The sequence below is a fragment of the Poecile atricapillus genome, chromosome 15, assembly GCF_030490865.1.
Source record: "Poecile atricapillus isolate bPoeAtr1 chromosome 15, bPoeAtr1.hap1, whole genome shotgun sequence".
NCBI classification, from domain to species: domain Eukaryota; kingdom Metazoa; phylum Chordata; class Aves; order Passeriformes; family Paridae; genus Poecile; species Poecile atricapillus.
Window position 1 is genome coordinate 624,188 of NC_081263.1, and position 18,094 is coordinate 642,281.

The 18,094-nt window shown below is 51.4% G+C and overlaps 1 protein-coding gene across 1 annotated transcript in view; it reads right to left on the bottom strand.

The window, feature by feature from the left end:
* KCNB1 (potassium voltage-gated channel subfamily B member 1) overlaps positions 1-14,307 on the bottom strand; it is a 106,842-nt gene extending 92,535 nt beyond the window's left edge. The window contains exons 1-2 of the mRNA XM_058850322.1: positions 14,043-14,307; positions 12,545-13,208 (exon numbers count right to left, since the gene is read on the bottom strand). Of these exons, the coding sequence (XP_058706305.1) occupies positions 12,545-13,111 (567 nt within the window). The 5' untranslated portion in view covers positions 13,112-13,208; positions 14,043-14,307. The remainder of the gene's footprint in view (positions 1-12,544; positions 13,209-14,042) is intronic.
* Positions 14,308-18,094: the final 3,787 nt, after the last annotated feature.

Genomic DNA, 18,094 nt, shown 5'->3' on the forward strand with positions numbered 1-18,094 from the left:
GGTGGAGCACTGAGCTCCTCCTGTGCCTGCCCCGCTCCCTGCTCCGGGCATCACCGCCCCGAGCCTGCTGGACACAGCTCCCAGGCTGGCTGTGAGCACAGGCACAGCCTCCTCCTGGGCAAACAGACCGGCCTGCTGACAGCATCAGCAGCTAGGGACAATAATCCCATACCTTTGGGCTGCAGCTTTTGCTTTCTCTGTAAAACATATTTACTGCTCGTTTTGGGGTTTGGATTCACGAGCTGTGAGTCAAGACCCTGATGTACTTAGTGCTATATAAACACAGAACAAAAAGACAGAACTCCCTCCAATGAGTTTATGGATTCAATTAATTACATCTATAACTCCTGGAAGTGGCACTGCCATGCTCAAATTATCTGGACCATGAAGCAAATTTTCCAGAAGACAGTGCAAACTAAGATGTATTTCACAGCCACTTTACAGAAGCTCTTAAGAGCAACTTTAAAAATAACTGTTAAGTCAAGTGGGTTTAGTTCATGGCCATTCATTCATAGCCAGAAACTTCAGCAAATGTGTTCTTTAGCTTAATGAACATGTAAAATTAATGGAATTGCACCTGCCCCAGTGTTCAGCAGAGAGGAAAGAGAGGCCAAAGACCCCTCTGCTGAGACCTGATGCACTTGCCTAGCATGATGAAAACCTGATATTTGAGTGGGCATGTGCTGGAGCTTTGGCCAGGGCTGCAGATGTTAAACGAGACCATTCCCAGGGATTGCAGGAAGTCTAAAGTTACACCTATAGAATAACATTGTGTGTAAACACAGACAGAGAGAACACAAACACGTCAATTAGCAAAATGCGCTCTGATACCTGATGTGCTCTAGAAGGCAGCACATCTTATGTTTGGGGGAGTATCTCCTGATCAGGACATGCCAGCAGTGTCCTGTCCTGCTGAGCCACAGATGGAACCTGCAGTCAGGAGCAGCCAGAACACACAACAAGTGCTGGGGCTGTCAGCACCTTGGGTGCCATGAAGAATGCATGAGGCTCCTGGCCCTCAAAAACTCCCTCTGGTAACAGCTGCTATGGCCAAGGCAGGGCTAGTAGGGCTCTGACTGGTAGGAATTAATTGTAATTCTTACACTACACTTCATCTGCTTCTAATTTACTTTAAAGGATCAAAATGACAGGAAGTAGGATCCAATATACCTGGAGTTACCAAACCCACCACTTCATCAAAATGAACCAAAAGTAAATGCCAGTCACATCACTTGACATCTCCTTGGTGAAGAGAAATCAGAGGTTGATGTATCCGAGAGTTCTGGTGGTACCACAGGGTGTTCAGCACTCCTGGGAAACGTCCTGGCAGTCCCTCCCAACACTGACATCACATCTCTGAGTGCACCCCAAAACCTGGCAGTCCTTCCCAACACTGACATCACATCTCTGAGTGCACCCCAAAACCTGGCAGGTTCCTCCCAACACTGACATCACATCTCTGAGTGCACCCCAAAGCCTGGCAGTCCTTCCCAACACTGACATCACATCTCTGAGTGCACCCCAAAGCCTGGCAGGTCCCTCCCAACACTGACATCACATCTCTGAGTGCACCCCAAAACCTGGCAGTCCTTCCCAACACTGACATCACCTCTCTGAGTGCCCCCCAAAGCCTGGCAGTCCCTCCCAACACTGACATCACATCTCTGAGTGCACCCCAAAACCTGGCAGGTCCTTCCCAGTGCAATCCCAGCCCGCTGTGTGTGAGCTCAGCTGCCTCCCAGTAACAGGCAGCACCTTCCCAGGCACGGCTCCTCTCAGCTGAGCGCCACAAAAGCTGCTGAGAGCAGTCAGGCTCTTAGCTGGGGAAGATTAGAGGCAAAGAATAACTGTGGTGACCACCCTGAGTTTGATTCAGAGCCCTGAGCTACAGCTGCAAACTGAGGGGGCATTTGCTGACAGAACCTTGGTGTTCATTTACTTTTCATCTCTGTTCTACCCTGACAGAAACTGTTCCCAAGGGAATAGTCAAGGTAATGGGACAGAGGTGCTCAAGCAGTTCAGTGCAAGGACTGAAAGAACCAAGGTGAGCTTTGCCCACCTGTGCAGGACTTCCTGAAGCTTTGTGAGCAGAAGAGAAGGAGGAACATGATGTGGGGACACCATAAAAGCTGTGAAGGTCCCCTGGGTGCTCAGCTGAGGGTTAGAGACCCTTGTGGGACACTGCATGCACTTGCTGGGCTTCTCCTTGAGGACCCCTCCTGCCTGGGTAACAGAGGCTCTCTTGGAGCAGGGATCAGTAAATCCCATTGCTGAGGCTGCTTCAGAGAGAGCTGCCACCACCAGCTCTGCTGCTCTCAACCAGGACACAGGCTCTGCTGCCAGTCACAACTTTCCTCTTGCCAGCAGAGAAAATACTGCATTGGTCAAGAAAATCTCCTCTCTGCTGTGTCCAGCACCCCTGAGCTCCAGAGGCACCATGAACTGGCAGGAAAACCGCTGGATTCACACAAAGCCCAGCCACAGAATGATGGCACCTGCTCCAACCTGCTTTGCTCTTGCCTGTGTCTGGGAGATTTTCTTATTTACTGTGTCTCCTGCATTGTCATATTTCAGTGCAGATTGATAGCAATAGTTACTGCACCAGGCAGGCGTGAGGATTACTTAATTAATGTTTGTGAAGCACTTTTAGATCCTCACATGAAAGCAGCTAAGAAACACAACGTATAATTATTATGTATTATTAATAAACTTCTGGCACATTGACAGGAGGGAAGACAACGCTTTTTTTTTTTATCCTTTTATTTTCTAAAAAGATTCAACTTTTATACTATGAACGACAGATTTACCAAAAATTCACGAGTAAGTAAACAGGGAGTGAAAGCTCCTTATTCCATCAGGAAGGCAAACAGCAAACACTGCCTGAGGAAGAAAGTTCCATTCCTTGTCAACCCAGACACTTGAGGAATCCACAGTTTTTGAGAGCAGCCAGATATGGAGAATTACAGGGAAGTTGCAGACATTGGAAGAGTGGAAGTGCTCAAATGCACCAGTGACAGGGAGGAGAGAGTTTGTTTAGTGTGTGGTCACTGTGGTTGACAAAACACGCACTGCAGAAGCAATGAAGTGTGCAGAGCAAGAGAGGGACATTTTCAAACAAACACAAGAATCACATCTGTGTGAACCAAGTTTTTCAGAGCTGAACACGTGCCAGACACAAACCCAATTGCCAGAAATATGAAGAAACCCAATCTCAGATGGATTCCTAGGCAGTTCCACAGAAGGGGCAGCTCTCGTGCATCCCAGCTGCCCCTTGAGCACTTATGGCTGGGATCCAGCTGCAGCAGGGAAAAGGGGGCCCAGAGATCAGGGGTGAATTACAGCTCTGCCCCTTTCTCCATCACAGACCCTGAGAAACCTCTGCACTCTCTCCAAATAAACCAGGACAATCACACTTGACAAGGCAGCTGGGAGGACAAACACGTGACGCACTCGGATGGCAGGACAGAGAAAGCCAGGGATGGACAGACTCCAAACCACTGCAGAGAAAGACAGGAAAAGAGTAGGCACTGATACCAAGGGGTCCTCAGGGATCCAAGCTGCTGCTCCTAGTGCCTTGTGCCACTATACAATTCCATTCCCTGTTTATACTGCCATTGGATACTACCAAACCACCCAAGCAAAGCTCAGCTGGCACATGGAAAAGATTCCTTGCCCTGGGAAGGTTCTTCCTACAGCTCCTGCAAAATCCTACAAAAGATTTTAAGTGGTGATGCTGCAAGAGACCTCTTTGCTCACACCTTCAATTTATTCTTTTAGCAAAATGAGGGGGTTTTTAAGAGATACCCACAAGGAATCTTGAGCCTGAGCATTTGGTAAGCATAATCATGCTTTAGAAGCATTTTGCCTATCAGTACCAGTGAGAGAGCATTTCTGGTGTTTATGCTGTCTATGTACTGCAAATGAGATTTACAGCTCCATTTTGTTCAAAAATGATCAAGAGCAAATGGACTTAAATAAAATAAAACAAAACTAATCTGTGCTTTTGGCTAGAGACTCTGCATGAATCCTAGTGCAAGCAGTATTGAGTAAGTTCAGCTCATAATAACAGGACCTGATTATGTACAGCAGAAAAAAAGAACTTGCAAATAAATTGTTCCTTCAATTTGCTTTGACTGTTCACCAGCTGTTGTTAGGGATGCAGGTTTTTGATCAGATCAGACAGATACCTGATGGATGTTATCAATATCAGTTGAATACCAACAGGTGCTTGGTTTTGGCTTTGCTGTTCATTTATCTTGCCCAAACACACAACAAGAGCCCAAGGGCTGAGCTAAAGGCACTTTCCCCCCAGTGCAGTGCCAGCAGCTCAGGGAAGGGTCACAAGTCATCCCCAGCCCTTGGACCAATAGTCCACATCTCTGGACCAGAATAACTGCAAACCTCAGCACAAACTCACAATGGGACTGAGAGACTTGTGACTAGAGAAAGGGGGAGCACACCAAAAAATGCAAATCCATCTTCAAGGCCAGGCTGAAAGGAGCTCCCAAGCTAGCCAGGGCCATGCTCTGAGCTCTGTTTCTACCCAAGGTGGCACTTGGGGTGTCTGAGGAGACCACTTGGGTCATTCATTGCACTCACTGTGCTCAAAGTGGAGCTGGTTGCACAGATTAGCTCTTAATTGAAAATAAATACCTTCCTTACAGAGGTTAAGTTTGGTGAAAAGGAATCTCCCTATGGAAGGGCAGGTTTAATATATGCATACTTATATATATATTAAATAGTATATTAATAATACATGCATGCGTGTGTTCATAGATATCAATCTATAGTGTAGCAGACCTGTATCATTCTTTGATCACTTCACAACACGGGATTTTCTGTACATTCATCTGACATCTGCACTCCCTTGCTGCTCAAAACACCCCAGTACAGACCTTCTGCTCTCAGATCCAGCAGAGGAAAACCTGCTATTTTTCTGTAACCACCCATCCCTCAAACCTGACAAAGGTTTCCAGCACTTTCCTGTGCAGACTGGGCTCATTTCAGTAGGAATACCTGTGCTTAAACAACAAGTGGGTTGTTTTTCCTCTCCATCCCCTGGGATAAACTGTCAGAAGGCCGTCAGCCCCTTTCCCTCTGTAAGATCTCATGGTGGGCAGTGCCAGGGGAGATGAGCCAGGGGAAGCTCATCTAGAGCATGAAAATGTCCTGGTGACACGAGAGAAAGGGAAGCCAGGGTCCCCCCCAGCCCTGCTCACTAACCTTGGGCAATGGTCACCTCCTCACTTTAAGATGGGGATAATACATTTATCACAGGTTTGTCCTGGCCTTAACTAATCCATCTTTTCAAAGCACTTTGAGAGCTTTGCTTGATGAGCACAGACACTGTAATACTCATCTGCTCCCAATACATTCAGTGAGAGCATTTCCCTCCACAGAAGCAGGACTGGGGCTGCTGGTGTTATTGGGGACCTAGAAAATAAATCTGCTTGGGAATCTGGAGCTTGGGGAGGGGCCATAGCCAGGCACCGAGGCACAGTGCTTACCTCAGCCCCTTCCAGGCTATCCCTGCACTAAAGAATAGAATTTCTCATTAGAAATCACAAGACCTCACCAAGGCCTGCTGGTAAAGATGCTCAGCAGGTGCCAGGCTGTGTAGGAGACAGGAGAGGCCACAAGAGAAGCTGGGACAGTGTGGAGAAAGCAGAGGCCAGGCCAGCTGAGGAGGAAGCTCACTACAAGGTTTACAGGTGCTGCTCTGAGTCGCTGGGACTGGCAGGGAGCGAGCTGCTGCTGCCCCAGGGACTGAGCAGGGCAGGATCAGCCTGGGGAGTGCCAAGGGTAAAGCAGCTTGGGCAGGCCAGCGAGGCAGGGCTGTGGGCAGGGAGCCCTGGGCTCTCCCCAGCTCCTCAGTGCCTGGCACAGCAGCAGGGAGCCCATTCACCCCTCCTGGGAAAGCCAGCCAGCCCAGGAGGGAGCTGAGCCTCCAGCTCATCTGGGAGCCAAAGCACACACCTCTCGTGGCATCTGATCCTTGTCTGCCTCAACACGACAGCACAGAAGTAGAATTTCTTGAGAGAGGGCTCACGTTAATGCCTTGCTCAAACACACGGCCCCGTTGTGCTGCTGCTGCTGCCAGATCTCTCCACACAGTAAATCACACTGACTGTGTTTATTGTAAGAACTAAGTGATCAGCTGTGAACTTTCTTTGACATAAATATTTTGCCATTAGCAATGACAAATAGCAACGCTCACGTTGTAAAAGTAACACTGGGTTATTCCTCTCCATGGGGGCACTCACATCATAAGAAATCAGAAGGAAATTGTGATTGGAGAAATGGGTAGAAGGAAGAATGTGACGGCAAGGATATTTATCCCACTGGGTAAGAAGAGTTAAGAGAAGAATGGATTTTTCCACAGAGCTCTGGAGTGGCTCTGCAGAGCCAGCACAGGGCAGGGCCTGGCCACACGTGCAGGGGTTTTATTCAGGTTCCTGCCCAATCCCACGTCGTGCACATTACACCACACCAGCAGATCGGGGCCCAGCACGTTTCTTCTGAATCCCATTATTACTAAACCTCTGCAGTTACAGCTGAACAAAACAGGAATTTTCCATTGTTGCAAGATTTTCTACTTTTTGACTGGTGATGTTGGCACCTCAAAGCCTGTCTGGTCTCAGGATGAGCAGGATGGGAGAACACTGAGCTGCGAGGGGAATTAATTTCTCAGAGACTTTTTCCAAAGGTACAAATGAGAGCTGGTGCTTTAAAAATAGCTTTGACTATACTTCTATAGCACATGTCCCCCAAGGAATTCAGCCCAAGCCTGTAAGCCTGTCCTTTCCCTCCAGAGGCAGGCAGGCTCTCATGGATGTGGATGCTCAGGCAGGACCACAAACTCACTCCAGCCTCTCCTAGCAGCAAGTTAGGGAGAAGTTAAAAACCCAGGAGTGTGCCAACATACCCGTGTTCACACATACTGCTCCATGGACTGCATGGCAAGGACCTCAGACAAAATGCAAGGCCCAACAATTAACTTTCTTTTTATAGAATTCTCCAGAGACTGCAGAGCTGCAGGCTCAGATCAGAAATGGCTGAACCCAAACCATCCTCAGCAAGGAGTGTCAGGCAACAGCCTGCCTGGAACCACGGGCTGAAACACCAGCTCTGGGGGAAGCATCACCTGTGGAAGGTGAGGATCCCACCTGGAGAGCTCAGAAGAAACTCGTTGTTGGCAGATACAACCCATGCAGGAGAGCTGCAGGATGCAATGCCACAGGCCAGGCTGTGTGACAAGGACTTCCAACAAGTCTCTTTAGAGCCAGGAGAGAACCACAGAACACAACCACCAAGCTGGCAGCTTTACCAGGCTGGGGGTATCCTCCCCTAGCTGGGAATTTGTGGAAGCTATGATGGAGAGGAGTTCTGGGAAGTGGCAGCACTGCAATATGCTGTGGGAAGGTCCACCACTGAGACAGCCACAGAGGACATTGCAGGGAACTAAACATCAGAACTGGGGCTCCCCAGACAAAAGATTTAAGTCCACTGGAAGGAAAGACCCAGAAAGCAGCTGCAGGATGAGAAAAGACTGATCCAGAGCAGAAATCACTTGTGTGTCCACGGGACAGGGCTGTGCTAGAAGCCCCGTGAGAAGCTACAGACCAAAGTGACAAATCCCCAAACCCAGGGGAGAGGCTTTGGAATGAGGCTCTGCTTTTGAGGATGTCTGAAGATATGAGTTCATTTTGGATGAAGGGAAAAAGCCTCCTATATATAGCAGAAAAAGCCAAGGCAGTAGCTGCATCACACTAAAAAAAAGTTACAGATGGAGGCGAAATATGGGCAATCTGCCTTTAATAGTCAAAGTCAACATCTGCCCCGTGCTGGGGCCCTTGGAGACAGACAGGACACAGCTAAGATGTGACCCTTGTGATTCAGGAGAGGGGTTTCCTCTGCCAAATGCTAAATTCAGGCAGGTTTAGAGATGAATGAAAACTGCACACCATAAGGGAGGGCCAGGAATAGAAAGCCCATGTGGGGGAAGAACGCTCTAGATGTAGCAAATGCATCTCCAAGAGGCTTTTATCATTCTTATTTTGTCACTACTATCAACAATAATAAGAAAAGAGCTTACAGAGCATCCTCCCCAGTCCCCAAGCAATGCATCCAGAGATTAGCAGCAGAGAGCAGTGGGCAGCAGAGAAAAGCTGTTCAAGGGATGTAGAGGCATGCATAATGAGATTACCAAATTGGAGTTGCATGTTTTCAAGGATAAATGTGATATTATTGCACTGGCAAAGGCATAGCAGGAGCAGGGGAAAAGATGAGAAATAGCCTGTCAGAAGGGAGGGATCACTGCAGCTGAGCTCCCAACAGGACAGGGACAAGTGGGAAGTGGAGGCAGCGAGGAGGAAAGGAAGTGCACATCCTACTTGACATGCAGATATGCAGAGAAGCTTTTTGCAAAGTGGGTGATGTCATCGTGTTTTTCTCAGCCTTCAGGACAGCAAGAGAAAAATAGATGAAGCCAGCACATGCAGAGGAGTCTGTAAGACGAGCAGACTTCCCCCCCACACCCCATGCAACACTAATTGCTCAAATATTGATCGGGGAAATCATTTGTAAGGACTAAAGGAGGAAAAGAAATACTTTCCTCTGAAGACACAAAAAGGGCAATGTTCTTGCAGAGTTGCTGGAAAGGTCCAGGTGATCAGAGAATTTCTAGAAGCATAGACGTTAATCTAGGATGTGGAGTTGGTCTCATTTGTTATTTGTTTATACTGGAGAGCTTGAACAACTGCAGTCTTTTATTTTGCAGGATAGCACATGAAGTCTAGTTGGAATTACAGCGAGGCTGATTCTCCCAAGGGCCATGGATCCTAACTAGCCTTGGTTAGGGGAAAGCAACAGCTTCAGAAGGGACTTTGGCAAGGCAGGACTGGGAGCTGGGCTGGGGGTGACAGGAACCAGCTGCCCAAGCTTAGCCTTGGCAAGGGAAGCAGCAGCTGGGATTAAAAGCCCAAACCAGAATGCTGGAGCAGTGCTAACCACTACTGCCCTGGCATGGACACTACACCCTGAGGAAAAGCAGCAGCTCTGCTTGGCTTCTGGAGAGCTGCTTTTCCTTCCTGACAAAGGGAAAGCTGCCATGCAACAAAGTGTAAGAGCTACTCCAGAAAATATCTGCACCTCGTCAGCTCCTAGAGTAAACCATGACAGAAGTGAACACCAGAGTCCTCTGTGGTTAAAAATGGATGTTGTGAGTACACCAAAGTATATGAAGAATACTATTTAAAAAGCAAAACCAAGAATCAACCACCAAAACTATGAAGATAGACTGGGAGAATAATAAAAATCAGCATGAACATGCAAAAACAGTTGTTGCAGGAAGAGGAGAAAGCATCCACAAAGCCTGCAGTGAATGTTTCTCAGGAATGTGCAGGCAAATAAACACAGGAAATGGGAGAATCGGATCCTTTAAAATACATTCTAAGGTTAGAGGGAGATGAGGGCAGAGTTTTATTTAGTAGATGCCTGATATTTTTTTCATTTGACAGAGGGCAAGTCCCTCGAGGGCTCCATTTTGCACACAGGGGTTCCCCCCAGGCTGGTGAGTGCAGGGCAGCACAGAGACCCCAGCACAGGGCACTGGGGCTGAGCTGGGGCCAGTTTGGGGGCCCCAGGCCGTGCTGGGGGCTGGCAGCTCCCCGAGGGACAGAGCCCTGGCCCTCTGCTGCTGGGGGCTGACAGCGGGGCTGCGGCCCCAGAGCCCCCCCTGCAAACCTGGCAACTGGAAAAGCCAGGAATGTTCTCTCCAACCCCGTTCAGGGTGAAGCCTCACACGTAAATAAAACCCTGCTTGCCATGAGGTGGTTGGTATAAAAGCCAGCCAGAGTAATCACAAGATATGGGTAAGTCTCCGGTGGATAAAAAAGCAACAAAAATTAAGGTCTGGGGGATTCTTCTTCTCGTATTTCAATGCCACTCTACACCCTGGGGTATGCCACATATTGTCCCATTTAAATAAATAATAAAAATAAAATCCATAAAAAACAAAACCAAAAAAAAATCATCCAAGAAGAATAATAAAAAAAAAAAAGCAAACCCAAATCCCTGAAAACCAAACAAATGAAAACCAGCTCTGTCTGCTTAACTGGTCCCAGTATAATCCTGCAGCAAGCTGGTATGGAGGGGTTGGCTGGGGTGCTGTGCACAAAACATTAAAAACCAGCCAATGCTGACAGCCACAGACCCTGGTTTGGCTTGGGGGAGAAGCTGCACCTGTAACCATTTTCTGGAATTCTTAAAGAGAACATGAAGGTATCTTGTATTTGTTCCATGGAAAACCCTTTGCACTGCGTGGCACAAGTCTGAAGAGATAAAATAAGCAAGAGTAGTTCAGATTTCCCTAACAGCGCTTCCAGGACCTTGCGTGACATTAAACCTCACAACAGTTTACTTTGTTCCCTTTCCACAGGAACACTTTGAGCTCCCAGACCTGGCACAGCAGAGGGAGTCTGGCTTTAGGAGAGGGGACAGAAGCTCCCAGAGGCACCAAGGGCTGCGCTGAGCCGCCAGCTGGGGAAAGCTGCCCAGGAACTGCCAGCCAGGGGCTCAGATTCAGCACACACAGCCCAAAAGGGAGCTGGGCACAGCTGGATAGGTCAGATAACCAAGTGCCAAGTCCCTCTCCCCATGTCCTTCCATCAGGAGTTGTCCAACCTATTCAATATGTGGACTGAATTCTCGGGAAGGTGATCAAGGCAGAGGACACACTCTGGCTCGAGGGAAAGGATCCACCAGCAGGGAGCAAATCGGATCAAGAACAGGCTTAGGAGAGCCGCTGTCCCTGCCTGCTAAGCTAATTGTTCATCAGGCCTGTTTGCCCTGCTAACACATGAAATGAGTGGGAATCTGTGTTTGGGAACTGCTGGAATATTTGAGATCACACAGCATTATTTCATTGCAGTAATGAAGGCACAGAATGGCAGCTTTAAATGCTAAGGGTAATGATGCACTTCCATTCCCTCTCAATTAATCCAGAGCCTGCAATGCCGGGTGCACTTACTCCGAGAATTTTCTCAGAAAATGAAGCTAGAGTATTTCATTTATAAATCACAAAAGACACTTATTTGGCAAGAATGACCCTCGCTCATCTACAATAAATCATGAACATCAACAGTCTCTAATGGATTTTGAGTCAGTGCCACAGACAGCAAAGCCTGGGGCCTGTGTTTCAGGATTCCAGGACTGTGCCAAAGGAGCCTTATAAATTATTAATGTGTTCATCGTGGTGTCATCTGTGCCACTGGAAAGACAGAGACACTCTGGGGCTCTGTTTGACATTAAAAAAGTGATAATAGGTTCAGCAGGCAGACCATGCCTCCCCTTCCCGTGCCAGGCTGAGCCAGTCCACACCTCATAAAATCCCTTCCCCAAAGTTTCATACACGCTCTTGGTTCATGATGTGCAGCATTTGGAGAAGAGAAAGAAAGAGGTAAATAAGTCAGTTTTCACAGGTAGCTCATCCAAGGCAGACTCCCTGAGGGATGGAGCCAAGGTCTGTGTTTGCAGGTGTTTGCACAGAGAGGTGCACTGCACAGGTTGCCAGGGCTTCTTGTGACTTCTCTGCCATTCAGTGAGGACGTGGGTATTTAGAAAATTCAAGTTTTGGTCCCTACTGCTCAGTCTCTCATGCTTTTCAGTTATTCATCCCACAGTTTTCAACCTCTCCCCCTTCACTTTTGTCCCCATGGTTACTGAATCACTGTGTTCGCAGAGATTTTCCTCACTAAAGAAAATGTGACTAACATGAGGCAGCTAAATTATCAGAGCCAACTCTGACATTGGTTTCTCCCAAAATGGATCTTATTTTCAAAATGCCTTCAAGGAGATCTGTCCACTGGAACCAACTTCAGAGTAAGCAGCACTTCAGCTATTGACAGAGACAGAGCTGCATCACTTGCACAGGGAAGACTTTAAAAAGGCTGGAATCAGGCAAAGGATGAAATTTAAACACCAGCTTTAGCAGACACACAGCCTAGGAGTGTGTGATACAAATAAGTAGGAGATACATTTCACTACCAAAAAAACACCCAAAATTAAAAACAGAATTAAATTAAGCCCTGGAATGGAAGGCATTATTTCCTCACTGCACCTGGGTCTGAGTTCAAGCAGAAGTGGCTTCTTGAAAGCCAATCTGGTTAAGCAGAAGAGGACACACACATTTTAGGCCCAAAGAAACCTCAGTTAGAAACTGCACCAACGCAGACCAGTGGGTAACAAGTCTAAAACATCCAGCCACAGCAGTCTTTGCACGCTGACCCACTGCTCAGAGGAGCTTCTCCCACGCTGAGCGGCCCAGGCTGCCCCAGGGATGCTCAAACCAGATCCCTTCCAAACCACCAAAAAACCAGCCCAAACCATTGAAATTCACTTGTATTTGAGAGGCCTTCCCCTCCTTCACTCACAGCATCCATCCAGCCACAAGTGCCCAGACACTGAAGCAAGGGCAGCAGGACAGCACCTCAGGAAAGCATCACCAGTCTCGAGCCAGTAGACAACAGAGATGTGGAACTCTTACCTTGGCCGCTACGGAGGAGTTGGGCTTCTCCAGGAGGTCCCAGAGCTTTTTCCTTTTCTCAGCACAGCAAGTGTTATCGAATTCCTCCCCTTCCCTTTCCCTCAGGGTCTCTGCTTCTCTCTTCAGCTCCTCATTCATCTGCTCTTTCTTCTGGTGGTAGCGGGCCTGGCAGCAGGACTCCAGGTAGATCTCGTCCACCCCCCAGTAGTCCAGCTCCTGGCTGAAGGACAAGGCGCACATCTCCTCCATCATGTGCAGCTTGCCAGTGCGATAGAAGTTCAAGATAGAGGTGAATGCCCCCGGGTGCCTGTCAAAGAAGTACTCGTTCTCCTCCAGGTTGTAGTCATCGCAGATCTCCATGAGGGAGTCGTGCGTGTTGCAGTCTCTGAGTTTGCCCAGCCTGGTCCGCGGCAACCTGTCCAAGGTCCGCCAGAGAACCTCGTGGGCCAGCCCCCCCACGTTGAGCTTGACCCTTCGGGAGCAGGCCTTGCTCCTGACGATCTCGGTGGGGTCCGGAGGCAAAGAGGTAGTAGAGCGAGATCCATGCTTGTTCATCCCCAGAGGCATCGCTGGTCCCCCTCAGGCTGGACGCTCCAAGGTGCGGCGCGGGGCAGGGCTGGGGGGCCGGCTCTGCTCACCTCTCCTTCCCCTCCATGCCCCGGAGCTGCAAGAGAGGCCGCGGTGGGTCCGGGTCCGGCTCCGGGCGCGGCTCCGGGCCCCGCTCCGCTGCGGGAGGAGCGGCGCTGTCCGCCCGCCGGTGCTGAACCCCGAGAGCCGCTCCACGTGCGCCCTCCGCTGCCGCCGAGCTCCCCCGGGCGGCGGCCGGGGCTCCCCCCGCCCCGCCGGTCCCCCCGCCCCCGCCCGGGGGGCTGCGGAGGTCGGGCAGGGCCCCCAGAACCTCTCCGGTGCCGGCTCGGGCTGCCCCGAGCACCGCTCGGCGCTGCTCCCCGAGAGGCTCCGGGCCGCCGGCCGGGGATGCGCTGGCACCGGGCTCCCATCGCCGAGCGCCCGGACCCCCCGTGCCCCCCACGACCCCAGGGGTGCCCCCAGCCCTGCCCGGCCGCGGCGGCTTTCAGGAACTCCAGCCTTAGTGATTTCCCCAGGAAAGAGCTGGGGCAGGGAAAAGGGAGGATTTACAGTCACTCTAACGACACGCTCTGCCTCTCTGGGCTGCCCAGGGACGCCCCCCGAGCCCCCCACACCGGCCTCTGCATAACCGGGAAACCAACGAGAACGGGAATAAAGAAAAACCCCGAGCCTGCCTCGGGGAGCCGGGTGGCTCCTGACAGCCCCGAGCACTGTTGCTTACACAAGATGGCACGAAGAGAAAACCCCGGCGCAGACAGGAGCGGCTCCCCCGTGCACAGCCGGCACGGCTCGGGGCTCGGCGCCGTCCCCGGCCCCCTCAGCCCCAAAATCGGACCCCCGCCGCTGCCTGCCGGCCGCCGCACACGGAGAGAGGCTCCCGTGGCCCGGGCCGAGCCCAGCCCTCACCTACCTCCTCCTGCGGGCTCCCGGCGAGGCGGTGCGGGGTGCGCGGGGCCGAGGGCGGCTACATCCTGCGGCGGGGCGGGCGGCAGGGGCGGCCCCGCTCGCATCCCCCCGCGGCAGCCTCAGGGCGGAGGGATGGCGGCGGCGCTCCCGGCTGGCCACGGAGCCCAGGGGGAGGGGAAGGGAAACGAGGTAAATCGGATCCTTCGGCAGGAAGCTTTCCAAGGCCTTCCCTCGGCTGCGGCTCCTCACTCCTACCCACAGCCAGCGCCGGAGCCGCGTCTGCGCCCGCCCCCAGCCCTCTCTCCGGGCTGACACAAAGGGGAGCTCCGGCGCTTCCTGCCGCTGCCTCGGCGCGGGGATCAACAAGTGCAGCCCGTGGCTCCGGCGGGGCCCGGAGCGGCTGTCCCGGCCGGGCAGCCCCGCCGGGAGCCGGAACCCAGCATTGCAGCGCCGGGGCCGCGGGAGAGCCTCTGTGTGTGTGTGTGTGTGTGTGTGTGTGTGTGTGTGTGTGTCTGTGTGTGTGCACTGTGTGTGCACTGTGTGTGTGTGTGTGTGTGTGTGTGAGTGTGTGTGTGTGTGTGTGTGTGTGTGAGTGTGAGTGTGTGTGTGCACTGTGTGTGTCTGTGTGTGTGTGTGTGTGTGTGTGTGTGTGTGTGTGCACTGTGTGTGTGTGTGTGTGTGCACTGTGTGTGTGTGTGTGTGTGCACTGTGTGTGTGTGTGTTTGTGTGTGAGTGTCTGTGTGTGTGTGTGTGTGTGTGTGTGTGTGTGCACTGTGTGTGTGTGTGTGTGTGCACTGTGTGTGTGTGTGTTTGTGTGTGAGTGTCTGTGTGTGTGTGTGTGTGTGTGTGTGTGTGCACTGTGTGTGTGAGTGTGTGAGTGTGTGTGTGTGTGTGAGTGTGTGTGAGTGTGTGTGCACTGTGTGTGTGTCTGTGTGCACTGTGTGTGTGTGTGCACTGTGTGTGTGTGTGTGTGAGTGTGTGTGTGAGTGTGTGTGTGAGTGTGAGTGTGTGCACTGTGTGTGTGTTTGTGTGTGTGAGTGTGTGTGTGTGTGTGTGTGTGCACTGTGTGTGTGTGTGTGTGTGTGTGTGTGTGTGTGCACTGTGTGTGTGTGTGTGTGTGCACTGTGTGTGTGTGTGTGTGTGCACTGTGTGTGTGTGTGTTTGTGTGTGAGTGTCTGTGTGTGTGTGTGTGTGTGTGTGTGTGTGCACTGTGTGTGTGTGTGTGTGTGCACTGTGTGTGTGTGTGTTTGTGTGTGAGTGTCTGTGTGTGTGTGTGTGTGTGTGTGTGTGCACTGTGTGTGTGAGTGTGTGAGTGTGTGTGTGTGTGTGAGTGTGTGTGAGTGTGTGTGCACTGTGTGTGTGTCTGTGTGCACTGTGTGTGTGTGTGCACTGTGTGTGTGTGTGTGTGAGTGTGTGTGTGAGTGTGTGTGTGAGTGTGAGTGTGTGCACTGTGTGTGTGTTTGTGTGTGTGAGTGTGTGTGTGTGTGTGTGTGTGCACTGTGTGTGTGTGTGTGTGTGTGTGTGTGTGCACTGTGTGTGTGTGTGTGTGTGTGTGTGTGTGTGTGCACTGTGTGTGTGCACTGTGTGTGTCTGTGTGTGTGTGTGCACTGTGTGTGTGCACTGTGTGTGTATGTGTGCACTGTGTGTGTGTGTGTGAGTGTGTGTGTGTGTGTGTGCACTGTGTGTGTGTGTGAGTGTGTGTATGTGTGCACTCTGTGTGTACGTGTGTCTGTCTGTGTGTGTGTGCACTCTGTGTGTGTTTGTACCACATGAGCTCCAGACAACCCTGCAGTGCCCCCGCAGCCCCCCAGGCGCTCCTCGCCGGGCCGGGAGCAGGGGAGCTCAGGGAGTGGAGCAGCTCATCACCCCGGAGAGAGGGCGAACCGGGCCGGGAGTGGAGCTCATCACCCCGGAGAGAGGGCGAACCGGGCCGGGAGTGGAGCTCATCACCCGGGAGAGAGGGCGAACCGGGCCGGGAGTGGAGCTCATCACCCGGGAGAGAGGGCGAACCGGGCCGGGAGTGGAGCTCATCACCCGGGAGAGAGGGCGAACCGGGCCGGGAGCAGGGGAGCTCAGGGAAGTTGCTCATCACCCGGGAGAGAGGGTGAACTGGGCCGGGAGCAGGGGAGCTCAGGGAAGTTGCTCATCACCCCGGAGAGAGGGCGAACCGGGCCGGGAGTGGAGCTCATCACCCGGGAGAGAGGGCGAACCGGGCCGGGAGCAGGGGAGCTCAGGGAAGTTGCTCATCACCCGGGAGAGAGGGCAAACCGGGCCCTCGTCCCCACCACGGCTGCCCCTCACCACAGGAACGAGCCCACAGCGATGGCTGCAGATATTCGCAGAACAGACAGGAGGAATTGTAGTGGATCTCTGCTGCCGATTAGGACTATAAATGCAATGTAAAGCAGCATTTACTAACCTGAAAACACAGCAGAAAGAGAGAAAATGTTGACTTTCCAAGCAAGAGCACGACAATCGAAGCATTCCTCTGCCAGGCTGCTCCTCTCGTCTCTTCCCCTCAGTCCCACAGCCTGGGACAGGAACCGTTAGTTCCAGTTCGCATCCTTAATGCAGTTCACCTGTTTGGACAGGTGTACAGGGCGTACACAGCTGTGCCCTGTTCTCTTGCCTTGATTGCTCGTGGCTCCTGGACACTGGTGACAGTTCCTGAAATTGGAGCCCGGTGTGTGACTTTATGTGATTCGCAAAAGGGATCCCCAGTGTTGCTTTTCCCCATTTCCTATACTTCTCTCACCTCTGCCTGATGCCCAGTGTTCTCAGTGTCAGTGTTAGACTGTAATATTTGGAGTTTGAATGCCTACATCCACCTGAGAGGTGGCTTTCTGAAATACCAAACAGTGCTTTTGTCCAGTACTTCACTCAACTGTTTATCAGCTGCATATTTAGGAATCTCTTACAAGAAGTTGGTCACTATCTTTCTTTTGGAGATGAGGAAGTTAAGACACACAAAAGCAAGATCACCCAGAAATGGGTGGAAGGAAGAGTTGGGAATAAAACCTGTTGACCAGCTCAATCCCAGCCCAGTGTCCCTCCAGGGCAGCAGCTCCTCCTCGCCCATCAATACTTCCAGTACAGGACAGCCATTAGGGCAATATTCAGAGCACTTCAGCTCTCCTGTTGCTTTGTCATCATTTCACCTCCAGACCCTACTTTACCCCTCTCACAACAGAGACAAAACCCCTCATCAGGGCTAGGAAGCTCAATCTTTTAATGATTACAAAATGCTTTGAAACTTCCAGCTGGCAGGTGCCACAGGAGAGCGAGGGTTTGTCAGCTCTCAGCTCCTGGGCACATTGTCTCCCCTCGTGATGCCAGGAGGGAAAATGACAAGTAATGCAGGGAAATGTGTCAGATTCACCAGTTGAATCACGGGGGAGAGGCACCTTGGCTTTATTAGCAGGGCATTTGGATCCTCGTGTGTCATTCAGGCTCCCTGGCTGCTCACGTTTCTCCAAGAGGCTGCAGAAGGAGCCCTGGAGGGGGCATGAGGAGGGGCAGAGGGGCAGCACGGGCTCCTCCAGCGCCAGGAGCTCCCCTTTCCTCACAGCTCTTCGGGCAGTGCTGAAAATGGTCCTGAGGGAGCCCTGCCCAGGGCAGTCCCTCCAGCTGGCTCTGCCTGGGGTGATCCACGAGTCTGGGGAGAGGAGAGGATGTTTCCACCCCCAGGACATCTGTTCCCTGCAGCATTTCTTGTCCTGCACGAGGAGTTTGTCAGCAAGGGGCAGTGCAGGCCCGAAGATGCAGAAATGTGCATCCTGCTCGCTCTTCTCCAAGGTTATTTCACCCACTCTTGGTTTGGATACATATTTCAATTGATATTTTTGTGCTCTGAGCTTTGCAAACTTAATTTATGGTTTGTTATTTCCCCAGCCTATGAAGCCAGCCAAATGTTTGGATGAGCTTGTGCAAACCCTGTTTCTCTCCAGGTATTACAGCAGTTACTGACAAGGAAACACCTTAAACCCCAAGTACTTCAGAGGGAATACGCAGAGCACAGCAAAGAGCTGTTCTCCTGGGCTTGCATTCCGTGGCAGA